General features: G+C 38.5%; 1 protein-coding gene across 4 annotated transcripts in view; it reads left to right on the plus strand.

Annotated features, from left to right (window-relative positions):
• The window catches only part of eri3.L (ERI1 exoribonuclease family member 3 L homeolog), a 194540-nt gene that overhangs the window by 86347 nt on the left and 83267 nt on the right, over positions 1 to 24926 (plus strand). For 3 of the 4 annotated variants that reach the window (XM_018258355.2, XM_041590438.1, XM_018258354.1), the window contains exon 7: positions 16767 to 16866. In XM_018258355.2, coding sequence (XP_018113844.1) covers positions 16767 to 16866 — 100 coding nt within the window. Of the gene's footprint in view, positions 1 to 16766; positions 16867 to 18238; positions 18334 to 24926 lie in introns of those variants that run through there. The other variant, XM_018258357.2, reaches the window with a different exon arrangement.

A 24926-nucleotide genomic window follows, 5' to 3' on the forward strand; every position in this document is an offset into this window, starting at 1 on the left:
CCTGCTTTACTTCACGTTTGTGATGGGACTGACAGTGCATGGAGCAGGCTGATTATACACAATTCCATTTTAGCGATGTAATTTCACAGGCCGATCAGTGTTTGAATGTAATGGCAGCCTGTGCTGGGTGTCAGAATATTAAAGGGGCTAATGGAAAAGCTCCCTGATACACAGGAGGGGTGGGTGAACCAGACAGCAGGAAGAAAGGGAAGGGGTGGGTTGCATGGAGAACAGCAAAATTACTAGTGATGCCACAGATGGCTGGGCACTGAACTAATGGGGCAGAATTTACAGAACAGGGATAGCTTAAACCTAAATGCAGGGCACCTGCTCCCATTCTGCTGAGAATGTAACCTTAGCACACTAAAGGGAGATAATTTCTTACCATCACCATCAACTGCTTTCAGTATGCATATACTTACTATTACTGGGACATATGTTAATTTAAATTATAACATTATATTTACAGCAGTTTAACAGCATGCCAGAATAGGATACATTCAAACCAAGTGTGGATACTTTAGATCATTGACCATCATAATTCTTGACCCTACCTGAATTCTTGAATTTTAAATGCCTGGAACATTTAGAATGAACAATATCAGCAGAGATGAGAACATGAACCACAAATACAGTATATTAGCATACACAGGTATGGGATCTATTTTGTGTTTAATATTTAAATTATTTTTTAGCAGACTTCAGGTATGGAGGTTCAAATTAAGGAAAGACCAATGATCCAGAAAAATCCAGGTGCTGGGCATTCTGCATAAAAATCCCATACCTGTACTGTACAGGACCCTACTCTACATTGTAGACCCTACTCTATAAAGTATGAAACCTTGGTCTTTCATTGTGTTAAAGGGAGTGGTTAACCTTTAAATTAACTTTTAGTATGTTGTACAATGGCTAATTCTAAGGAACTTTTCAATCATTTTTTATAGTTTTTGAACTATTTACCTTTTTCTTCTGACTCTTTCCAGCTTTTAAATGGGGGGGGGGGTCACAGACCCCATCTAAAAACAAATGCCATGTAAAGCTATAAATATATTATTATTGCTACTTTGCATTACTTGTCTTTATAGTAATTATACTATACTTTATAGCAATTTGCACGCAAAAAATGCAGCCTGACTGATCGTTAGTACGAAACGTAATTACGTCACCAGCATACAACGCTGTAAATACATATATGCACAATCCATCTCGCAACAGTTTGGCCACCATATTGAAAATACCCAGTGTATTTCCAAACTCACGGATCCCATAGAGTTCAATAATATGGCATTTCCTTGGAGTATTGGTGTTTCTGCTGAAGAACGCAAATACAGACATAGTGTGGCGAATGTTGCCTCACAATTAACACCTTCTCAGACTGTTGCTTATTCCAGGGTTCTCTTGTGTTTGTGCATTCTGTACTTGTCGGATGACATGTAGTTATGTGCAGTTCATTAGAGAAGGCAGATCCAGTGCTTTGGCAAGTACCTCAAGATGGCTAGAATCATGTTGGGGGGATTTGCTTCTATTCAGTCAGGAGATCATTAGTGAGGTTGGGCAGTCAGGCCTGGTTTGAAATCAATGTTCCATGCCAGAGTTGTTCATTTGGTTTGAGGTCATGGTTCTGTGCAGGCCAGTCATGTTTTTCTACTCCCATATCAGCAATTCAATTCTGTACAGATCTTGTTTTGTGCATGAGGGATTATCATTCAGAAACAGAATAATAATGCCCCAAACGTTTGCCAAAAGTATGAAATTGTCAAGAATGTCCCTGTATGCTGTACAGTTGGCACTGAGTATCATGGCAGGTTATATTCTCCTGGCATGCAGCAATCTTAGACTCTCCTGTAGACTGCCAGACAGTGAAGTGTGATGCATCTTCATAATTGGTTTCTACTCAGCAAAGCTATCTTTACAGGTACTCGAGGGGCCCCAGGAAGTGACTAGCACAGTCACGAAACGCGTTAAGCCGTGCTCTCCCCTGCCTGCTTTATTTGTTTGTCCTCATGCAAGTTTTTTGAAAACTCTTAAGTGCTTTCTTCCTTTGCCTTGGGGGTGGCCATTGTGTGCCTATATATTTAAAAATGTAACAATAACAAAACCCTCCGCCCGGCTATCCGCACACACACAGTATGTAAATTGCTTGTGCTCAGGTTGGAAGAGAAGAGGAGTGGGGCCCATAAATACAGCCTTCACTCCAATACATGGCATTGTGCTCTGTGACTCATGGAAAGAGTAGTTGATGTTGCTTCCAGAGTTTGGAACTTCACAACAAGTGTTCCAACTGAGGACATGTCATTTTACTGGGAATGTGGCCAAAAACATGTAATTGTGTATTTAGGGTGCTGGTCTGGTTTTAAATAGCATCTCAGTAAATTTACACGCATGCACACATACATATACACCTACGCATGTAGGTGTATATTCACACCGCTTAGATTCAATTTTTTAAAAAAAATTTCTTTAAAATATGACAACTTTCCATTATACATTAAAACTAATGTACAAAGAAAGGATCTGTTATGCGGCAACCCGATATTCGGAAAACTCAGAATCATGGGAATGTCATTTTCCATAGACCTCATTTTAATGAAATAATAAATATTTTTAAAAATGATTTCCTTTTTCTCTGTAAAAATAAAACTGTAACTTGTGCTTGATATCAACTACGATACAATTAATCCTTATTGGAGGCAAATCCTTTTGGGTTTATTTTATGTTTAGATTATTTTTAGTAGACTATAGGCATGGTGATGGGCGTAACTATAGAGTAAGCAGACCCTCTGGCTGCAGAGTGGGCCCAGGAGGTATAGGGGCCCCATGAGGCCCTAATTAATATACATTTTGAATAAATACTGGTAAAACAAATCAACCTCTAGACATTTTTGGTGCCTGAAAAATAATTTTCTTCGGGGCCCAGTAATATCTAGTTACACCACTATGATGGAGATCCAAATTACAGAAAGATCCCTTGTCCGGAAACCCTCAGGTCCCAAGCATTCTGGATCACAGTTCCTGTGATAGTTTTGGTGTTATTTGTTAATGTGTTATCTTTCTGGCTGTTTATATTCTCTGGACTGCATTGTTGTAGGAGTCAGAACCTAGAAGACAGCATTTAAGAGAACTGGGGGAAAACTCAGGCAGTAGCAGCCCTAATGCAATTGTGCTCTTTGCGGTAAAAGAGCTTAATTTCTGTATGAAAAAAAAGGGAGATTCAGCTTAAAGTTAACACAGGCTGCTTTATGCTACCCCTAGTACCCTAGTAACCTACTGTATACTGCTGTCTGGGAAGTGCCCCCCCCCTTGCCTCATGGCTGCATAGGAATAAGCCAATACTGCTTTCAGTCACAATAATATTTACAAGTAAAACCTTTGACCGTTTTAAATTATTTATTGGAAGTTGCATATAATTTTAATAATGCAAAATTATTTTAGGCTGGGTATCCCCATAAATGTATTTTCAGATTTAGTCAAAACTGAAAATTGTTCCGCTATTGTTCACCTTCATAGTTATAGTAAGATTCCTGCATTGATATTTAGGAACAGGGATGTCCATACCGGGTGTATAAAAAGCACAGTGGCATACAGGTGCAGGGAAACAAAACAGCTCTGCATGAATGCATAAATTCAGTTTAGTAAAAGGTATGCACTTTAGCATACTAATCTGTATTATCACCATGTTTTGGCCACAGGGCTGAATTTATTATTATATTCCACCATTATTTTGTTACGTGTGAATTGAAAAAAATGAGATAACATAAATTGTATAGCATTGTGTTTAGTAAATGGTTGAGGAAAAGCTGTGCAATGCTCACAAAGCAGGGGGGAACATGCAATAGAGGAGGAACGAATAGCTCTGGTGTCAGGATAGCGATAGCTCATCACGCTTTATCTGGGAATATTAAACTGTATTGCATGACATCCAGAGGCAGCCTGAATAGATATGCCAATTCATCTCCCACTCAGGCTTTGACAAGCTAGACTGCCCTTGTTGAAAGGCATCCGTCAAACTTGGCCTGTCTGTTCCCTTTCTCTTACTCCATTCTGCTCCCCCAGCCCCTCGATCTTCCTTCTAAGCTTTCCATGCACAAAAAATCGAAAAACTGGAAAATAAGGATGAGAATAATAAGAAAAAAAACCTAATACTTTTTTAAGTATCCCTCCTCCTCCTCTCTTTACAAAAGGAAATTGATAAGAACCCAAGTGTATTAAGGCATGTTTAGATAACATTGAGAATATTAGAGTGACTGAAGACAGGGCAGAATGAATAAAATAAAACGAAAGGCAAAAGGTAGGGAAAGTGACGGCGGATCGGCTAATACAAGTGTTTAATATTTGATGTGTTGGGATAAAGCAGGATCACCTTCGAATCAAATGCAGTGTCAGGCTGAGAATCTATTACTGAAATACCAGTGTGATTTGACAGAAAATCGCACTGTTATTCTTCACTAGTTCTAGCAATCTTCTTTCCTCTGTATCACTTAAATATTTTTTTCTTTGCATGAGTAAACACGCATTATGCTTCTTTTTTTCCCCTTCATTTTTCCTTTAACTTAAAATCATATTGGACTTTTTTGAAGGTGATGGTGAGTATTATTTCATTATTTGCCCTGATAAATAACATTGCTGGCAATTTTCCATTCTCAATTTCGAGACATACACACACGCACTCACTCAGCACTGGAAAAATAGGGGGTCCAGAAATTGCTTTAAAGGACTAGCACATCAAAAAAAATTTAAAAAAATTCGTTAGTATATGTCAAAAAAAAACAAAACACCAAGACAAAATTTTAAATGAAATGACATTTTAAAATCTTTATTAAGAAGAAACTTCCTTAAACTCTGCTTGCGCTCCTCTTCAGAAAGCGATTGGGCGATCCATCTTGGGGCGATTTCTCCTCCCTGCCTTCCCTGAGAAATTGAGCGTCGCACGATGGATCGTTGCTGTGACGCCTATTCTGAAGAGGGGAAGCAGAGTTTCAGCGAGTTATTTCTTAATAAAGGCTTTGTGATTTTAAAGTTTAATTTGTCTTGGTGGTTTTTTTTTATGTATACTAATGAATTTTTTAAATATTTTTTTTATGTTAATGGTCCTTTAAGACTGGGACCCCCATTTTGACCTGTTTGACCTAAATTGGTCTCCTTTAATGTGTTTGTTTATTTAACAGTGGCTTTTTTCCTACAGAATTCTATTTCAGGTACACTGATGAAGTAGTATTATTTGCCCATTTTTCTGTCTAAATTGCATGAGTTTTCTTAGCAAGATGATAGGGAATTGCCCCTTAGTTTCTAGTGAAAATAGTGTTTTTCCCATGATAAATGTTTACTTCATCACATTTATTTTTCCTACTATTCATTTTAGTAGGAAGCTAGAGAAATTTCAGTTTATTTAATAATTTACCAATAATAATGTATATTTAAATGTAGGTGTCTATATCTCTATTTGTCATCCTTTAAGCAAGCTCCGTATAACCATTATACTAGTCAAGTTAGTTAACCTGTGGGTACTTTGCTCGCTTCAGTGGAAAATGGCAATTATCTCTCTTAAGAAAAAATGTTTAACAATAAATGGAACCATTTGAAGCTATTGATTATCACTTTATAATTTTACTCTCGCCAAAAGTCTCATCAAAATGCATGTAATAATGATTTATATGGCTCGGATCTGTTCATGCACTGATGACTTAACAATTCTAAGGCCAGTGTTAACTTATCAGCATAATTCACATATATGCTCAGTACAGTATTATGAGGAAGTCCCACTAGGAAGCATTGTTCTACTCTGCACAGCTTCTACATTTTTTCAGTCTGATAATCTTTTCCTATTATCATCCCCCACCCTCCTTTTCCTTATCTCACTTAATGTGTGAGCGGCCTCGTCTGGGTCTGATCAATGCCCCGGGCACTTCCTTCCAAAACCCAGGAAAAACAATTAAAATCCAATCGATCCTGCAGGCAGCTTTGAATATGCATAACATGCCTACTTGACCTTCAGTAGTGGGCCAGTCACTGGCTGTCTAGTGAGTTAGTAAGGGATGACCTTGAATTGCTAACCAAAATATATACTGCTGTCACTGAAACATTAAGGGCTTTCGCCATGGCCTGCAATAAAAAATAAATACATAAATTAGACAGAAACTGGCTACATAATACAAATTTGTTTTTTAAATCTTTTTTATTCATCATTTTTCAGTAGAGAAAAAGTACAGTTATCAATTAGTCATTGATGTTGTTACAGCCTCACATTTTGTAATAACAGTAAGAATTACAATGTACTAATTTCAGTGTGGGGATAGGGGATGTTAGTATGGGGAGTCACAAACTGGTGACTTTAATAAATCTGGTCCTTTAATAAAACTGTTAAATACAATAGGTTCTGCATTGTGTGGGTATGCCACACTTTCTCCTATATATACCCAATGTCTTTCCAAACATGATGTATTAGGGCATTGCTGTCCAACTTCTGTGGTACTGAAGGCCAGAATCTTTCTGGCCCACATAGTGGAGGGCCAATAATGAAAGCAAGTGTTGACCACGCTTTTTTTTTTAACCACACACACTTTAAACCATACCCATGTTACCATAAGACCATCTCCACATTAATGGTGGTAGCACACCAAAAAACCAAGTGGTTGGTTCTCACTGTAGGGATATCACTTATCACTCAAATGTTACAGCTCAATCATATTAAGACATACCCTTAAATCTATATGCCTCCTCTTCCCCTGTGGATAAGACAGCACGGCCCCAGCACACGATTAAACACCTTAGGGACGCCTAACAATAATTTTCAAATGCTAACAAACCCCCAGTACAAATACCATCCTTATTTTTCACAGGCAGAGCAGGCCACACAAAGGCATAATATGGCACACAACAGGGAGCATAGGGAAGGCAGAGTATGGCACACACAGGCAGAGTATGGCACACCTAAAGACCATAGGGCAGGCAGAGTATGGCAGACACAGGAAGCATAGGGCAGGCAGCGCATGGCACACACAGGGAGCATAGGGCAGGCAGATCATGGCATACACAGGGAGCATAGGGCAGGCAGAGTGTGGCACACACAGGCAGAGTATGTCATGCAACAGGTAGCATAGGGAAGGCAGAGTATGGCACACCCAGGCCCGGATTTGTGGTGAGGCCTAGGGAGGTAAATTTTTAGGGGTGGCATTCAGTCCAGCCGCGTACCTAAGGAGTACTGGGGACTCAAAGTTCCCCAGTGCTTTACAGCACACTGGCGCATGCGGAGGATGGTTTGCGCACAGTTTGTCTTCTGCGCTAGGACCATGCGGGGGGAGGCGTGCTACTTGAACGCCCGGCTCTGGGACCATGCGGCCTCGGGGCTCCGCCCTATGAAATCCGCCCCTGGGCGCACCCAAGGACAATAGGACAGGCAGAGCATGACACACAGGAAGCAAAGGGCAGGCAGAGTACGGCACACACAGGGAGCATAGGTCAGGCAGAGTACGGCACACACAGGGAGCATAGAGCAGGCAGAGTATGGCACACACAGGGAGCATAGGGCAGGCAGAGCATGACACACTCAGGGAGCATAGAGAAGGCAGACAGAGCAGGAGAGAGGGTAACCTATCAGAACCACTCTAAGATGTACTACATACAGTGACGCAGTGCTGGTGCCCCTCCAGCAGTGTATATGAGATGTGAACAATGTGGGCAGTTTCAGTCTGGGACTAAAGGTCCCCATAGACGCAAAGATTTCTCTTGCCAAAAGACCGATTTTAGCGATGTCCGATCAATCCTTCGAAATTATCGTGAGGTTAGTGGGATTCGAATGATCGAACATCTTATGATTTTTCAGCCGACATCTGTCGGGAAATTGATCGGCCATGTTAAAAAAATCTTTGTCGGTCCCAGTGCAATCTATTTATGTTTGCAGGGCCAAGCAGGCAGCTACCCTTTGTTTTCCTGCCAAATTGGTCTTTTTAGTTGATGGACAATTCGTACGATCGTTCCGAGATAATCATGGTCTCACGATGATGATCGGATCTTTTAAAAATCTCAACATCTATAGCCAGCTTTAGATGTGACCAGTACAGGGATTTAGTGGTGTGAACAATAGCATTGTTATTTGCGGTTGATGAAATATTTTAGGCAAAAGGTTGTGCTCGCTGTTGCTGCTGTTTATAACAACTAGTTTGTAGCAACAATCAAAAGTACTGGTGTTTACTGATTTTGAGCTAGTTTCAGCTGCTTCAGCAAAGCTTTCTCTGCTGTACCAGGAAATGCATTATACCATTTTTGCTGCCTATAACTTTGTTGCAAGTGAATTACTTGTTTACAGAAACAAAGCTTCATCTTGTATGTGTTAATTGATCACGTTTCCCAATGGATATGTACTGCTCTACAACTCAACTGACCAACTCTGTCTAGTTCCTCCTCCTCCTCTATTATGCCTCACTTTAGTGTTTGTACACAAAATGGAAATTTAGATAGATGAGCAATAACAAGGCATTGATCCCAAAAACAAAATTGCATTGTCTGAAGAAGAAAAAATGTGAATGTCTTAAAATGACCAAGTCAAAGCCCTGATCTCAATCCAGTTTAGAATCTGTGTGCATAATTTTATCAGAGTAACCTGAAAAACTGCTTTAAAAATAGACCAAAATTACCCCCAAACAGTGTACAAATTACACACTTTACTTAAAAGATGTGTGTGCTGTAAATGGGGTCTCTTAAATTGAATACTTTGCATGTTTATGCTCTGTGTATAGAGAAGAAACCACATGGTGTTACACCTTAGGAGAAGTGGAGAAAACATTTTGTTTGCATTAGAAAAAGAAAAGGATGAGGTAATAGGAGAACCAGGATTAATTTTCATTATATATACAAAGGGAGTGAAGACACTTAAGAACTGTAGAGGATAAATCCAACAATATAGGAAAGGAGAAGCATCCTTTGGCTTTAACAACCAAAATATTGTTTACATCTTTGCATGAGTCTGTGATAGAAGAGTGGTATATGACAAAGGGCTCTACTTTATGCAGTCTACACAGGCACCAAACATGTTGATCAGTCTGTTGTCAAACTGTATGATAATGTGTGGAGGGACCTTCCTGATCTGGCTACTTGGATCACAACTGAATTCGATCAACTTTATCACTTAAAAGGGTACACATACACACTGTAGTTGATCAGGTCAAATGAATTATTTACCCAAACAGTGACTCAATTTCAAATTTGTGTCTGGCCATGTAGTGCAATAAGATCATCTTTGTGATCATCTGAAAGACTGACCATCCAGCCAGTTTGGTTGTGTGTTTGTGCGGCTAGCTTAACGGTGGTGGCAGACGGGGAGATTAGTGACAAATCTTCTCTAATTCTGGGGACTACTCTCCCCCAAAATACCTTCCCACCAGTGTGTATGTGTATCCCTTTAAGTGATAAAGTTGATCAAATTCTGAATTGATCCAAGTAGCTGGATCAGGAAGGTCCCTCCAAACATTATCATACAGTTTGACAATAGACTGATCAAAATGTTTGGTGCTTGTGTAGACTGCATAAGGCCTTAAACCATTTAAAGATGTTAACTGCCTGCATGATGTTCAAGTTTTTTTCAGAGGGTTTTTTACAAAAACATGAATAATTCAAACAATTCAAGTTTTTTTTCCTGCTGAAAACTAGATTAATTTTAGTTTTCAAGGTTTTGGACTCAAACTCACAGAAGTGGGTTTTTCCCATTTTAGTTTTTTCTTAAATAAGATACCATTTGAGTTAATTCAAGTTCATAGGTATATAAAACTCTTAACTTTGATAAACAACCCCCTTAGCATAAAGCAGTGAGGAATGCATATGTTTCCAAATGCATATAAAACCAAAGTAGATTTGGCTGTTGCTTAACTGGCACTAATGTATTTAACATGGGGGAAGCTGAAATAAAATGATATATTCCTGGGTGCGTTGAAGATGCTGATGGTGGTTCCCATTTTGTGCATTCTATGTTCATATATATGGGTTTGCAGAGTAAGAATGAAATGGAAACCTGTGAAACAAAAAATGTGAAAGGTTACTACATAACATATATGGAAATTAAAGAAAATGCATAAATACACTGTAAATCCATTAATATTTTCATAACTGTTATACCAGATGGAAACCGTAAAATAAATAAAATTTTCAAGGTGCATTTTATGTTTCTATGGTGTTTGATTATTTTAGTGAGTCTGATTTGTGGGATATGGCTAATTGAGTGTTGATGGTGAATTAAGGAATTCTTAATCCACAAAAACACATCTTTACTAACAAAAGACATAATGAGAGGCTATTTGCCACTGTCTCTCTATAGACCAACTGAAACATCTGCTCTTATATCACTTACAAATCCTGTAATGAAGCCCTGATGTGAAACAGACTGAGGTCTTGGCTTGGGGGAAAAATAATGAACAATAAAGATATCAACACATATTTGTACAAGGCCAGACAAAAACCAAACAAACTCCCCTTTGTGTATATAAACTGTAATTTCAGTGAATTATGCACAGACTTAATTAGGAGTTTTAATTGCTAATCATCTCCCAATAGGATTAGCACTGTTATCTATTAATTATCCACAGAGCAGCAATGTTTGGCTAAGAGGGAAGTGAGATGGCTGCAGAAAATTGTTACGTATACTGCCACTTAATTATGTACTAAAAGGAAGTGAAGAGACAAGAAATATCGCATTGGGTTATAAATTACACAGGGCTCCTTAGCTAATCAAACACCTTACTACTCTACTAATTTGCCTAATATGAGCTTTCTTAACTACTGATTATGTATTTACAAGATTGTGTTATAGTCTAGGCTTCTTTTAGAACGAGTTATCAAAAAGAGTGTTTTAATGTAGAATACAACATAATTTATTGTTGTATGTTTACTTCAGGAGCCTGAAAATTTACATTTAATCAGTGGCTGAGGGAGAGCTCTAGGGTCCACTTGTCCTGTTGCAAAAATAAAAAACTGCTAAACTATACATTGTGAGAAGTAGCATATTTGCTTCATGGTACATCAGATCTATAGTATGAAAAAAACTTTAAAGGTTGAAGTGACCGTCATTTGCAAATTTTGGATAAGAAACATATCTAATGTGTGTAAAGGACATGTTAAGGCTACATTTTCATATAAGTTGGGCATATCTTCCTCACCCAAGCCACATAGCAACAAATAGCAGCTTTCACCTGGTAGCCATTTTCCCTCTGGCACATCATCAGTAACATTGACATCTACAAACAGGAAATGTATGTTACGTTCATGCAATGCAGAATGCAGGTTTACGCAGGTACAACATACTTCGATAAAAAGTTCTGCTAGGGTTGACCACTGTAGTGGTTACGCTGAGCTCAGGAGAGGTGGTTAGGAGAAAACAATAGGATCAGACAGCTAGAGTTTCTATGGGAACCATCAATGCTATCTCTTCATTGGTTTCTAGGAGGGTGTGTTTACTAATCTGAGCTGAGAAGAACTGAGCATGCTTATGAGCCAACAGTTATAGTAAATTCCTGAGAGAGGGTGCAGAGAGGGTTAGAGGAGTAGGAGGAATTCTAAATGATTAAGGGGGTGCAACAGCCTTACTGTTAACCTTTTAACAACCAGAGTGGCAGATATCTAAGACTTCATGAAATATAATCGAGATCTGTTTTTAAAGTATTTTCGGCTTGTTGCAGGATCCTAAAGTTTTACTAACATATACATTTAGAGTAAAAAATCCACTTCACTACTATAGGTAGCAATTTCTACAGCCATTTGATCCTTAAAGGAGAAGGAAACGCTTTGTGCACTTGGGGGTGACAAATGTTAATTGACTTACCTGAAACCCCAGGCCGGTGTTCCTATCAGCAGAAAACTGTACCAGTGAGCACCACGGAACAATCCTCTTCTGACTTCTTCTTTCTTCAAATTTCCTGGGGCAGACGCATATGCAGTTGAACAAAATAGCCAACTCTTTAGTTAAAGTTTGACTTTTCATTCTACTGCGCATGCGCAGCCGCGTGAAGGAAGATGGAAGAGGATCTCTCCGTGGTGCTTACTAGTATAAGCCTTGACCGGTGCAGTTTTCTGCTGATAGGAGCACTGGCCCGAGGTTTCAGGTAAGTCAATACAATCACTTGGGGGTGTCTAACATTTGGCACCTCCAAGTGCACAAAGCCTTTCCTTCTCCTGTCTTGAGAGTAAAGTGCAGTGTTGGGCCTCAGTCCTAAAGAAGGATATTAATGAGTTGGAAGGAGTGTAGAGACATGCAACCACAATGGTAAATTGAGGAAACTGATTGTTTTCTCTGGAGAAAAGGTGATTGGGAGGGGGCATGATTACTCAGTACAAGTACACGAGAGGAGATTGCAGACAGATAGCAGGGTATCATATTTTTACATCCTAGGTACAAGACCTTACATTTTACAGCTTCTGCTGCAAGGATGCATATCCTGAAAATAACTAATTAGGCTGCATAGTTTTGTGTCATCTGCAAACACTGATATATTATATGCAATACCAACCCCTAAGTCACTAATAAACAAAACAGTGGGCCCCATAAGAACCATACTGCAAGTAGAGAATGTACCATTTACAACCACCCTCTTTACCCGGTCTTGTAACCAGTTTCCTATCCAGGTATAAGCATTGCCTATAGATGTGTCTCCTCCTTTGCACCTTGCTGCACCAGAGTACTATGTATACGTCTGGTATGCAATTCCTATTCTCTTTTCTGATTTTCTAAATTACACCTGCATCCCTGATTCTCTCTGAGCTTATTGTGGGCAGGCCCGGACTGGCAATCTGTGGGTTCTGGCAAATGCCAGAGGGGCTGCTATAAGGTTCCATAGAAAGTCAGTATTTAGTGGGCTGGTGGGGGCTGTTTGGGCCTCTGTGTGGGCTGATTGGGCCTCTGTGTACCAGAAATGCCGGGACCTATTTTAATTCTCAGTCTGGACCCACTGATTGTGGGTAACCTGTCTACTGTGCACTTGGAATTGTGTGCTCACTCAAGCATGTCATACTGACATTCGGACCTCCAGCCTCTTTTACCTCGACTGTCTGTCCTAATCTATTCTAATTATGGGTCTTCATGACAATATAAAGCTGTTTCTGTTTATACATGTCACAGTCTTTCACCTCTTTAATTTTTGTGAGTTCAAGTCTACATGTGCTGTAGAATTGGCCACTGGATAGTTTTTGTGCATAGAAGAGTTTGATATATTTAATTGATGTTATGTTGATTATTGTTATTTCTCCACTGTGGGAGACTTATAGGGATGATTAAAATCTAAGCAGACTCTCAAGATCTCCACATCAGTTATGCTGTCTGGAGTTGAAAACAGTCCATTTACAAGTATCTGTAGTGATACTTAATGATAGCTGGACAAGCATAAATCTATGTTGATGGCAAAAAAATCCTCTTAGTTTGTTTTTATTTTTAAATTATATGTTTTTGAGAATAATATATGGGATACTTTATCGGGAAACCCTTTATCCAGAAAGCATACCTCCCAACTGTCCCATTTTGAGTGGGACAAGTCCCTCTTTTGACAGCTCAACCCGCAGTCCTGAGTTTGTACTGGAAAGTCCCGATTTCTCTGCACTGAACAGCCAAAAAAGATACAATGTTTCTAACTTAATTGGCAGAGAGCCCAGAAGAGATACTTAAGATATATTTGTAACAGTTTTGTCCCTTGGGAGAACATAGACTAACACGAAGGAAATTCACCTTCATTAGTAAAACTGTAATAAAACATAAAAACTACAAAAATGTGTTCAAACTTTCATAACCTGGCAAATGGGCATGGTAATTATAGGGTGTGGCTGCAAAAAGGGGTGTGGTCAGAAACTTTGACGCAAATTTTCTTATCCCTCTTTCCGTTTCCAGAATGTTGGGAGGTATGAGAAAGCGCCGAATTACAGAAAGGCCATCTCCCACAGACTCTGTTTTAAATTATTTCCTTTTTCTTTGTAATTATAAAATGGTGCCTTGTACTTGATGCAAACTAAGATATAATTAATTAATCCAGAAGGCAATACTATCCTTCTGGGTTTAATTCATATTTAAATCTTATTTTGGTAGAATTAAGATATGAAGATCTGATATACGGAAAGATTCGTTATCCGGAACACCACAGGTTCTGGATAATAGGTCCCATACCTGTACAAGGGAAACTGGACATTGCAGCGCACTCAGGAGTCAAAGATCGCTCAGTTCAGTATAAGATTAAAAGTATCCGTCTTTATTGTTACATTCAATTAAAAGGAAAAAAACAGCCCAAGGTCTGATGCGTTTCGTAACAACGTACTTCCTCAGAGACCTCAGCATACATTATCCAATCCCACAATTTATACCCACAAAGGGAACGCCCCCTCTTTCCACAAATATCGTCATCTCATTCAGAGCACCAATTGGCAACACGAGTGGTTAACTAAGAACATTCTAATAAAAGTAACATTGGATAATTAGTCAAGTGTATCTTAAAGTTCAAACATATACAATTGCTTCTATAACCTACTACAAATGTTACTACATTTCTTATAAGACAATAATATATCAACTCATTAAGTTACAAATCTGTTGCTTCATAATGTTACCAATTCATTTGGAAATAGTAGGTACAAAACTTAGTTAAATATATAGATAAAAAAGTAAAAAGAAATTTAAATACAAATTCGATTCAATTAGTTCTAAACATTTTCTGCAATCTACATTCCATTCCCTAGATATTAAAAATAACAACTGATATGAAATATAGAATTTAATCCTTGGGGTTGTCTTTTCAGTAATTAGTACATCCATTTAACCTCTGCCCTTAATAGTTTCGATTGCAGGTTCCCACCCCTTGGTCCTAAGGCCATATGCTCTATTCCCTATACTTGAGTTGAGTGCCCCAACATAACTGCCATTACACTCCTTGAAGTGTCTCGACACCACCGTGGACTCTCCCCCAGATCTAATAGAATTAATATGTTCCCTCACTCTCTCCTTCAAGGGTCTAATGGTACAGCCCACATATTGTTTATGACAAATAACACACGTTAAAAAGTAGACTACAGATTTTGTGTTACAGTTAACAAATTCACTAACCTTATAGTTTTCGTGTGTTATGTTACACTTAAAACTATTCGACACCTGAACCACAAAACAGGCTATACACCTTGTTGAACGGCACTTAAACATTCCACGGCTCTGTAACCATGTTCCAGATTCAGATTGCCTAAAGACAATTTTGTCAAATAAAGAGAATTCCGGGGGATCTAAATCTGGAACATGGTTACAGAACTGGAGAATGTTTGCCGTTCAACAAGGTGAATAGCCTGTTCTGTGGTTCAGGTGTCGAATAGCTTTGTGTAACGGAAAGGGTGCAAAAGCGCTCCCCCAAAATCCAGGTGCAGTGGCTGATGTGGACATCTGGAAACCTGTTATGCAGAAAGCTCTGAATTCAGGGAATGCCATTTTTTATGCACTCCATTTTAATAATATAATTCAAATATTTCAAAACATTAACTTATTTGTCTGTAGTAATAAGATAGTACATTGTATTTGCTCCCTCCTAAGATATATTTGATCCTCATTGACAGGGCCGGAACTAGGGGTAGGCAGAGTAGGCACATGTCTAGTGCGCAAAGCTTGGGGGGCACCAGGCACATACTTTTTACAGCTGCCTACCCCTGTCCGGTTTGCAGAGTCCCAGGGTCGGATTTCCCCAGCCCTCATGGGCCCCTGCCGGCCCAGACCTGCTCCCCCAGCTGCCGCAGAAACTCTGGCTCCTGTGCCACCACAGTGTTTAAGGCGTTCACGCATGTGCGCCACGCCGGTGTTCACGCAGGCACCAGTGATAATTTGGAGATCGGAAGAGGGGATTGCCATGGCCCTTAATTTTGCAGCCCTAAATGGCCCCCAAGGCTCCAGTCTGACCCTGCTTGTAAATTTGCACGTCCCATAAGCTTAGCTTCTCAACAGCTGCTCAGAACACACTGAGAATGTAAGTGTCGCAGACACTTTCCAAGATGGTGACCCCCTGTGGCAAGTTTGAAGGGCGGGATCATTGCTGCTATAAAGATGCTGAAACTTTAGGCAGTTCGTAAAATATTGCATTTTTAGCCATATTAATTTTTAGGCCTTAGTTTTAAGCATTTTGGATAACCAGTCCCATACCTACCTGTATTACTATATATTGACTATGTAACATACCTGTTAATTAATTAAGTTTGCTGCCTTTCTTTAAAGTAGACATATTATGTAAAAAAACAAGAATGTGCCAGTGCATTAAACTCTTTCAGATATAAAAGGAATGTTCTTTAAAAAGTAGTGTTTCTGGTTACTTTATTGAAAATTTCTGTAAAAACCCTACAAGTCCCGCCCATCTGTTCCACTTCCTGCTGTCTCCTTTCCCAGGCTGTGCAGGGATGCAGCACTCAGCACACTGCACTGTAGGATAGGAACCAATCAGCAGTTAGGCTGACCTGATTGGGAACTGAAGCTTTTCTATGCTTGTGTGACTGCAGGGCTGTGATTGGCTGTCCTCTCCTACAATGCTTCTGATGGGGACCTTTAGGACACACCCACCCACAATTTGAAACACAGAGATGTATGGGGAGCTCAAATATAGGGGCAAATTTTGAAGGCAATATTAATTTTTGGGCAAAAGTAAAACCAGCACCATATAGCATATATTACAAAATCAGTTTTTTTTTTTTAATATATCCTATAAGTCCACTTTATGAACGATAATCTGCCATTGAAGTGGTAGTTCTGCACTGATAATACTTTTTTGTTTCTAATAATGTTTCAGGCTTACAGCTTCGCTATCGGAACTTGGCCTAAGAATGGCCTCCTAGACATGAACAAGGGTATGAGTCTTCAGCACATAGGGAGGCCCCACAGTGGAATAGGTGAGTACCATATTTTCTGATGTGAATATGCTTCATATGTGAGCATGCAATTCATATGTGACAAACTTCACTGTTTATGGTGATGTGCTCCCTTTATATATCCACTGTATACACTGTCATCTTGAAATACAGGCCAAGGATCTCATTATAAAGATGGCAGCTTCATAACATGGGTGATAAGTAATTAAATGTAATTACATTAACATTTTGGGAAGGAGTTGAAGTATAAAGAAGGAGTTGTTATAAATAAAGATTTTCATTCAGACAGTTTATCTGTAAATGTGTTTGTAAAGTTACTGAAAACTTTATTTGATGTGTCACAACACCAAGAATTATCTTGTTCATTCTGCTGGGTCATTTATGAAGCAGGGCTGAAGGATCTGATATATTAAAAACTATCTGCTTAGGTTCATAATAAATGCTAAAAAGCTAAACACATCTTTTCAACAATTCTTCTCATGGGTTTTTCTACCATTGCTTCTTCTAAAGTTTCACTCTATAAGAGCTTTGTTCGTTGGCCATCTGCACTGCTGCACAGATTAAATATGCACAGGTAGATTTCACATGCAATAGCTATCCATCTGGGCTGTCTGTGTTCGTATAAACTGAAAGGGTTAACTTTGTTCTTGGCCTCTAAGCACCAAGCTTTCAAATCAATACACGTTAAGGGGATGAATTATTTAAATCTTAGCAGCATTTAATTAGTAAGACTGGTCTGAGGGATAGCTCGCCGAGAGTTATTGACAGGAGTTGCATTAAAATTTGGTTCCCACTTTGAGTGGGCATTCATTTTACTGCTATGTGGGGACAGGCCTGGAGGAACCTCACTAAAGGCTAGAAAGCTTTTTTTTGGTAACCAGAATTTCGGACGGCGTTAAAAGTAAAAAAAATGTGATATATTTTAACACATTTTAAGCATAGTGTACATTGGTTTTAATTTTTCTCTGTTTATCTTCAGTCTCTGGCACAATAGAAGGCAAATGCACTTTATAGTTTTATACTAAAATCCCAGGATTTGATTCTACCACTGACCATTTTCCAGTAACTGTTTGTTGCATGGTTAATTTTAACGATTTCTTTGTACAACCCTCTTGTGCAAGCAACCTTTTCCAAACCAGAATAGCAAAGCCAGGTCAGTTAATAAATTGTCACTGTAAGTCTGTAAAATGGCGATGCTGTTTCAGGGCTTTGCCTGGAAGATTTCTGAAAAAAATCCTGGTCATAGGTTCAAATCCCGACCTGACTGACCCGCCTTTCATCCTCAGGAGGCAGTTATGGGGTTTCCAGTTATAATTGAGTCATAATATCAATCATTTGTCAGGAGGAGCTTTCCGTGAGGCATCTGTGAGTGTCTTTTACCTCCATTCTGCAGCTTTGGATACAGCCCATTACACGCTAAGAGTTCCCAGCACTCCTGCAATCAATGGTTTAATTGATACTTCATGCAGTTAATGTATCCAAGAAGTGAGTAATATTGTCCCCTCAAATTGAGTTCCGTGGCAACACCGAGTTATGAAGTGTTCTCTCTGTTGGTTTGTCTCATCACCTACAGTTTATACATTGCTTCCTCTGTTGGATTTAAAATAAATGCTAACCATTTAAAGAATTTGTTCTATTTGTATCATTAATTGTAAGAACTTGTGTAAGTTCACTCATGTATTCTGTTTTGGTCATAAAAGAGTTGCAGTTTTGCTTTTGTTTTAGTTGGTTTTTTTTTGTTTTTTTTAACCTTGTGATTTTTATTGGATACATTTCTGCAGTTTAAAACTTTTACACAATGTGCACACATGGTCAATATGTTTTAGAAAGCAGCATGGTACACCAGCAATGAAATTGCACAGCTAGTGACGCTGGTTCCATGAAAATTGGTCTCCTAATTAACACCCTCAGCGTGTAACTGCCACTGATCAGGGATGTGCCGATCCATAATTCTTGGGTTTTCTTGAAAGCTGAACTAAACCTGAACCCAAATTTACATGTTACACTTTCAGTTGTACAGAAGGGAAAGTCATGTGTCTTTTAGGGTTCCAATTCATTTTAGCTGTATACTGAGAATTTGGCCAAATCCTGAACTCTAATGCATATGATTTTAAATTCTTGTAATAAGGGAGCAGTGTACAAAGTGCAATTTTGCTGCCAATTTTGTTTAGTCATCTCATCAATAGCAATTAATCAACAAGTAACATGTATTGGTCATCTATTTAAAATCAAACCTCTTTAGTTGCTATGGCTATGGGTTACTGCACCTGGATAAGGAGGTAGGCGTGCTCTTCATTTATATTCTATTTTTGTGGCTGAAGATTAAACCCATCATTCTGTGGGATCATCTCTATGTTAAATGTTGCTTTTCCTTGCCATTATATGATCACCATTTTGTCGCAAGTCAGTGTAGGTATGGAATACATTATGTTGAAACCCGTTATCCAGAAAGCACTGAATCAGGTTAATAAAATAATTCAAATATTTTAAAATTATTTCTGTTTTCTCTGTAATGATAAACATTACCTTGTACTTGATCTCAACTAAAACATAATTAATCCTTATTGGCAAAACAATCCTAATGGGTTTCATTAACGTTTAAATGATTTTTTAACAGATTTGAGGTATGAGGATACAAAATATGGAAAAAAACTCTTATCCGGAAAACCCCAGGTCCCATCCATTCTGGATAACAGGTCGCATAATATAATTTTCCAACTATTATCATGACCATAACATTACAGTCATCTGGTGAGCAGTATTACATTTGGCTTTTCTAAAATTAAACAGTAACACCAAGAAAATATCATGTGCCGTTGCCCTGCACTGGTAAAACTGATCTGTTTGCTGTGTAGCAATGGCGGAATTTGAAAAAAGGCTATATGGCACAGGTTAAATAGTGGATAACAGATAACACCATTATGTTCTACAGAGTTTATCTGCTGTGTAACCTGAGCCTTCTCTTTTGAATGGCCGCCCCCATTGCTACACAGCAGCTCATTTATATAAACAATAGTAATGTTTCTAAAGCAAACACAGCAGTTTTACCAGTGCCAGGCAACACCGCATTATATTTTTATTACTTTAAAACAATTTTATTTTTTAATGTTACTGTTCCTTTAACTTTGGTTAATATGATCATATAGGAAATGCAGCCCGAGTTTCTTCCTGCCTGTGATGGAATGAATGAAAGATCTAGTGCAGAAGGTGATAAAAAATGCTTGTCTATAAGAGCCTTTAAGGACATGAAACAGGGACTATATATGAAAATTAGAAATTATTGACAACTGTGCCTCTTAGGTGGTACTTTTGACATCACCATGTGTGTATCAAGCTTGAAAATACTACTGACACCCTCCAAAAATGTGTAAGAGATCATCCTGGAATGGGGATGCACAGTACTCCTCCACATACTCTTTAGTGATCCAATGTGTAGATGACTGCAATTTGGTCATCCATATGTGGTGTCAAATCAAACACAGTCTGTTTGTTTGGCCCATGGGCCAAGCCAGCTGATTTTAAGGGAATCTGTATGTGTGCGTCAGCCTTTCAGCTTTGCAAATTTTTTAAGCCTGGCAACACAGAAGAAGACATTGTTTGTAGAATGCTATCCAGGTCATTCTGGTGATTTGAGAGATAAATAATGATTATACCGCAATAAACTTTGCTTTTGGAAGAAGCATTTGATGGATTTGAACATTATTCCTTATGCTGTATTTTGGCATGTCAGGACAGAAAGATGTAAGTAAAGGATTAATTTTGCCGAAAGGGAGTAATTGGTGATGACATCATAAGCTGGAAAAAATATTAGGAATGGATGAAAGGATCAGGGCCAGATAAATGTTTCCTTGACGGAAGCAAGATGGATCTTCTTCCATGCCCTAATAGCATTAGGCCATGGCAAACACAATCTTATTTCTTCTAGAGTATTTGTCTGGAAAAGACTGGCAGGACATTGTGATATGGTATAAAAAGCCATCATGGCAAATGACTAAGAATAGGGTAATGGAGCTGGCAAAAAAACAGTAAAAAACATTTGAACTTAATGTAGACTATGTTGGTACAGATATGGGACCTGTTATCCAGAATGCTCGGGACCTGGGGCTCTACAGATAATGAATCTTTCCATAATTTGGATCTTCATACCTTAAGTCTATTATAAAATCATGTAAACATTAAATAAACCTAATAGACAGATATAGAATATCTGTTCGGATCATGTACATGGTACTGTTTTATTATTACAGAAAAATTTGGATTTTTTTTTTAATTTGGATTATTTGAATACAAAGGCCTATGGGAGACAATCTTTCCATAATGCAGAGCTTTCTGGATAATGGATCCTATACCTGTATATTGCTAGTAGAGTTAGTCTGCAAGTATTTTGGATAGATGTCTGCAGTTGGCACCATATACCCCTGTTGGTTGTCTCATTGTGATGTGTTTAAAGCTTCATATAAATGAAGTATTTTTATTGTTAACACTAGAAGAGTCCTATATTCCTGCTGCGCCTCTGTATACCACCACTATAATGAACGATGTGTATTATGTAGGAGTTTTTGAGATATAGGTTATTATATTACCTATAGAAAAAAGAAAAGTGTAGTTAAGTAAGTTGATTGCCTGATATAGGTAAAAAAGAATGTGTATTATTGCTAATACCAATTCTCAGCTCTTTATCTTTTTCAAGAGAAGTCTCTGTGACCAAACACATATAGATCATATAACAAGCCTGTGAAATGCAAAACATTATTTAAAGGTTTTATAGACCTTTTTGTGTCATTATTTTATATACAGGTATGGGTTCTGTTATCCAGAATGCTCGGGACCTGGGGTTTTCCGGATAACATATCTTTCTGTAATTTGGGTATTCATGCCTTATGTCTATTAGAAATTAATTTAAACATTAAATAAACCCAATGAGCTGGTTTTGCTTCCAATAGGGGTTAATTATATCTTAGTTGGGATCAAGTACAAGGTACTGATTTATTATTATTACAGAGAAAAAGGAAATCATTTTTAAAAATTTGGATTATTTGGATAAAATGGAGTCTATGGGAGACAGTCATTCCCTAATTCGGAGCTTTCTGGATAATTCACCTATAACATAAAGAATAATGTACTTTGTGTAGTCAAGTTAAAGGGCAAACCCCAAAATAAAAGAATTCTAAGCAACTTTCCAATATGCATTTATTACAAATTTTCAATGCTTTTTTCTCTTTTAACTCGTTATTTGAAAGAATTGTTTTTTTTTTTTTTAATCAGAACATGTATACATATTAGTGGTTCACAAGATAAAATAAATACACAGTTTTGTGAAGGAAACACTTCAGCCTCACAAATGTGCGATAGTGTCAGGCACCCTTCCACGCCGGCGTCGCTCCCAAAATGGCGGCGCCCATGGCCGCCATGTGGGCAGTGGCGCCGGCGCAATGACGTCAGCGCGACGACGCCAACGCATTGAGGCTGACGCGGTGACGTCACCAATGGCACCAAATTCGTAATAAAAGGGCACCCTGGCCATCTAGACGCTGCCCAAGGATATTGTTATATTGCGTTCCTGGGTGCTTTATTGTTGTAATATTCTGGACTTTGAAACCATGCCTGGACTCTGATTCTGATCCTTTCTGCCTGCCTTTGAACCCCTGCCTGGACTTTGACCTTGAATCTGCCTAACCCTTGTCGGTACCTTGAACCTGAACTTTGACCCCTAAATGCTTCCTCCTTGGTCCTGACTCTCCCGCTGGGAGCCGATAGGCCCCCTGACAGATAGTGGGTGATGCCGTAGAGGCATTATGTATCTTTTACATTAGTATGAATTTCTGTATCCCACAGTACGGAGGAGATAGTATATGTAAATACAGTATAATTTTCCAGAGTTATCCACTTCCCACAATGTGTTCTGTCTGACCATTCCACTGTTTGACGTAGGTGGACTCCCAAATAGTGTCTAAGTACATTGGGGGCACCTAACCCCCCCCCCATGTGGATGGGGATGTTAATATCTTCTGAGATATTCTGTTTGATTTGGAGCTCGATATTAATTTCATTATTTTGGTTTGTATTGCTCTAAGAACCTTGAATGGTAATTGTACAGAACACTATATCCAAAAGGAAGAATGTGAGGATCTCCAATAATCAAGAGCTAAATATTTTTTTAAAAAAGTTGAAAATTTATTAGGACATAAAACCTATGTTTTATAAATAAATAATAATAAATTTTCTACTTTTTTTAAAAAATATTTAGCTCTTGATTATTGGAGATCCTCACATTCTTCCTTTTGGATATAGTGTTTTGGATTTTGCACCTTGGGACTGAGGTGAACTGTGAGTGGATCTCCCTGCTATTCACTTAACAACGATATTTTTTGGTTTATTAGAGTGGTACCATTAACATTATATATTTTTTCTTGTGGCAGCACACACTTTATTTTTCTCATGGTATTTATACAGGTAGAGTTTCAAAATAATATAACAATCTAGGGAGAGGTACCATTTTATATTCAGTGATTTGAAGTTATTTGCAAAAACAATTGCTATTGAAAGCAGCATTTACATAACACCTGGTTGTTCCTTTTTAAACAATGTTGCAAAAGTCTTAGTTCCCCAGCAAAGACAGATCTGTTAATCAGCTGCCTTGTCTTACATTGTATCAACAGTCTGAGCCACCAAGGCAGAGAATAGAAGGCAAATGAACTTACATATAATATAGAAAACATTAAAAAAAATAATGAATGTGTATACAACGTTGCTTAGACTTTTATTAGGCAAAAGAATATTTTTTGGGTTGACATTCCTTTAGAGACATACTATTATTACATAAATACACCCTTTTTATTTTAAAGGAGAACTAACCCCTACAGATTAATATGGCTTGAAATGTCATATTTTATGTACTGAACTTTAACTAGCCTAATGGTTCAGCATCTCTATAGTAGTAGAGGAGGTTCTCATCTTGGATTTTGTTAGTGTGACACGCACATGCTCAGTGGGGTTTCAGCAGTTGTTGGAAAGCTTAGGGGGTTGTTGCAAATCATTAAACAGAAAATTAGGTTTGCGCACACACACACACACACAATGTAACAAGAAAATGTGGCTATAGTTATTCATCATCGTAGTTTACACCATGACCTGTTTTTCCTTAATATGTAAATATTTAGGGATGTGTATATTTATGCTTGTATTTGTGTGTGTTTAGAATTTCAGTGAACAGAAGGGTGATCATCACTTTCTTCCTCAACCCCCCTGTATCTGCTTATGCTTTCATTTAGGTAGTAAAAATACAGGAAGGTCACAGTGCTATATTGTTCCACTTGCAAAGTATTAATTAGGCCCAGCAGAGAAAGAAGAGAAATAGCTTGTTTTTTCCCCTCTCTCTCAAACGAAGAGGTTAATGGGATGCTCTGAGAGTAGACAGTTTTAATGAGCTTCAACTGGATGTGCTGCGAGTTTACTCTTTGTGTTAAAAGGGTCACACTGCAGTAGTTTGATGTGGATTGTCTCTTGGACCCCCAATGTCAGAGGTGAGCGTCTGTCAGAGCCCAGGCAGAGCTGCATTCACTTAGTGACACGATTCTAATTAACTACCGGGGAGAGCTTTCACCACCAGGAAGACAGGAGCAGGTCTGACGAGAGGTGAGGCCTTCTTGCCTCCCGAATTCCTCTTTCTGTATACAGATCTCTGTTTATTTGTTAAGAGACTTAGCACTACAGCACAGTGCTGTGACATTGAAGGAATAGGAGAAAGAAAAACACATTTGCTAAGTGCAAGTGCTGTGGAACAGTACATGTGACCTTTAGCTGGCAGTGCAAGCTCTTTCACTTGTGTGTGTCGCTCTCTTGACAAATGGGGCACCCTTTAGACTATGTGGAGCTCAAATAACCCCTGGTTCTAACTGTTGCTGTCTGTTGTGTATGCAATTCACTGTCACATGCACAAACTACAGTATTATTTTTTTTAAACTCACATTAACTCAGTTGTCATTGCATGCCTACATTTCTATGCTTAAGTATTACGCTGTCATTAATTCCTATGTAATGTAAATTATCAGCAGTCAGTTATCTGTGCTGAGGAGTATTTT

Source organism: Xenopus laevis, chromosome 4L (genome assembly GCF_017654675.1).
Source record: "Xenopus laevis strain J_2021 chromosome 4L, Xenopus_laevis_v10.1, whole genome shotgun sequence".
Lineage (NCBI taxonomy): Eukaryota > Metazoa > Chordata > Amphibia > Anura > Pipidae > Xenopus > Xenopus laevis.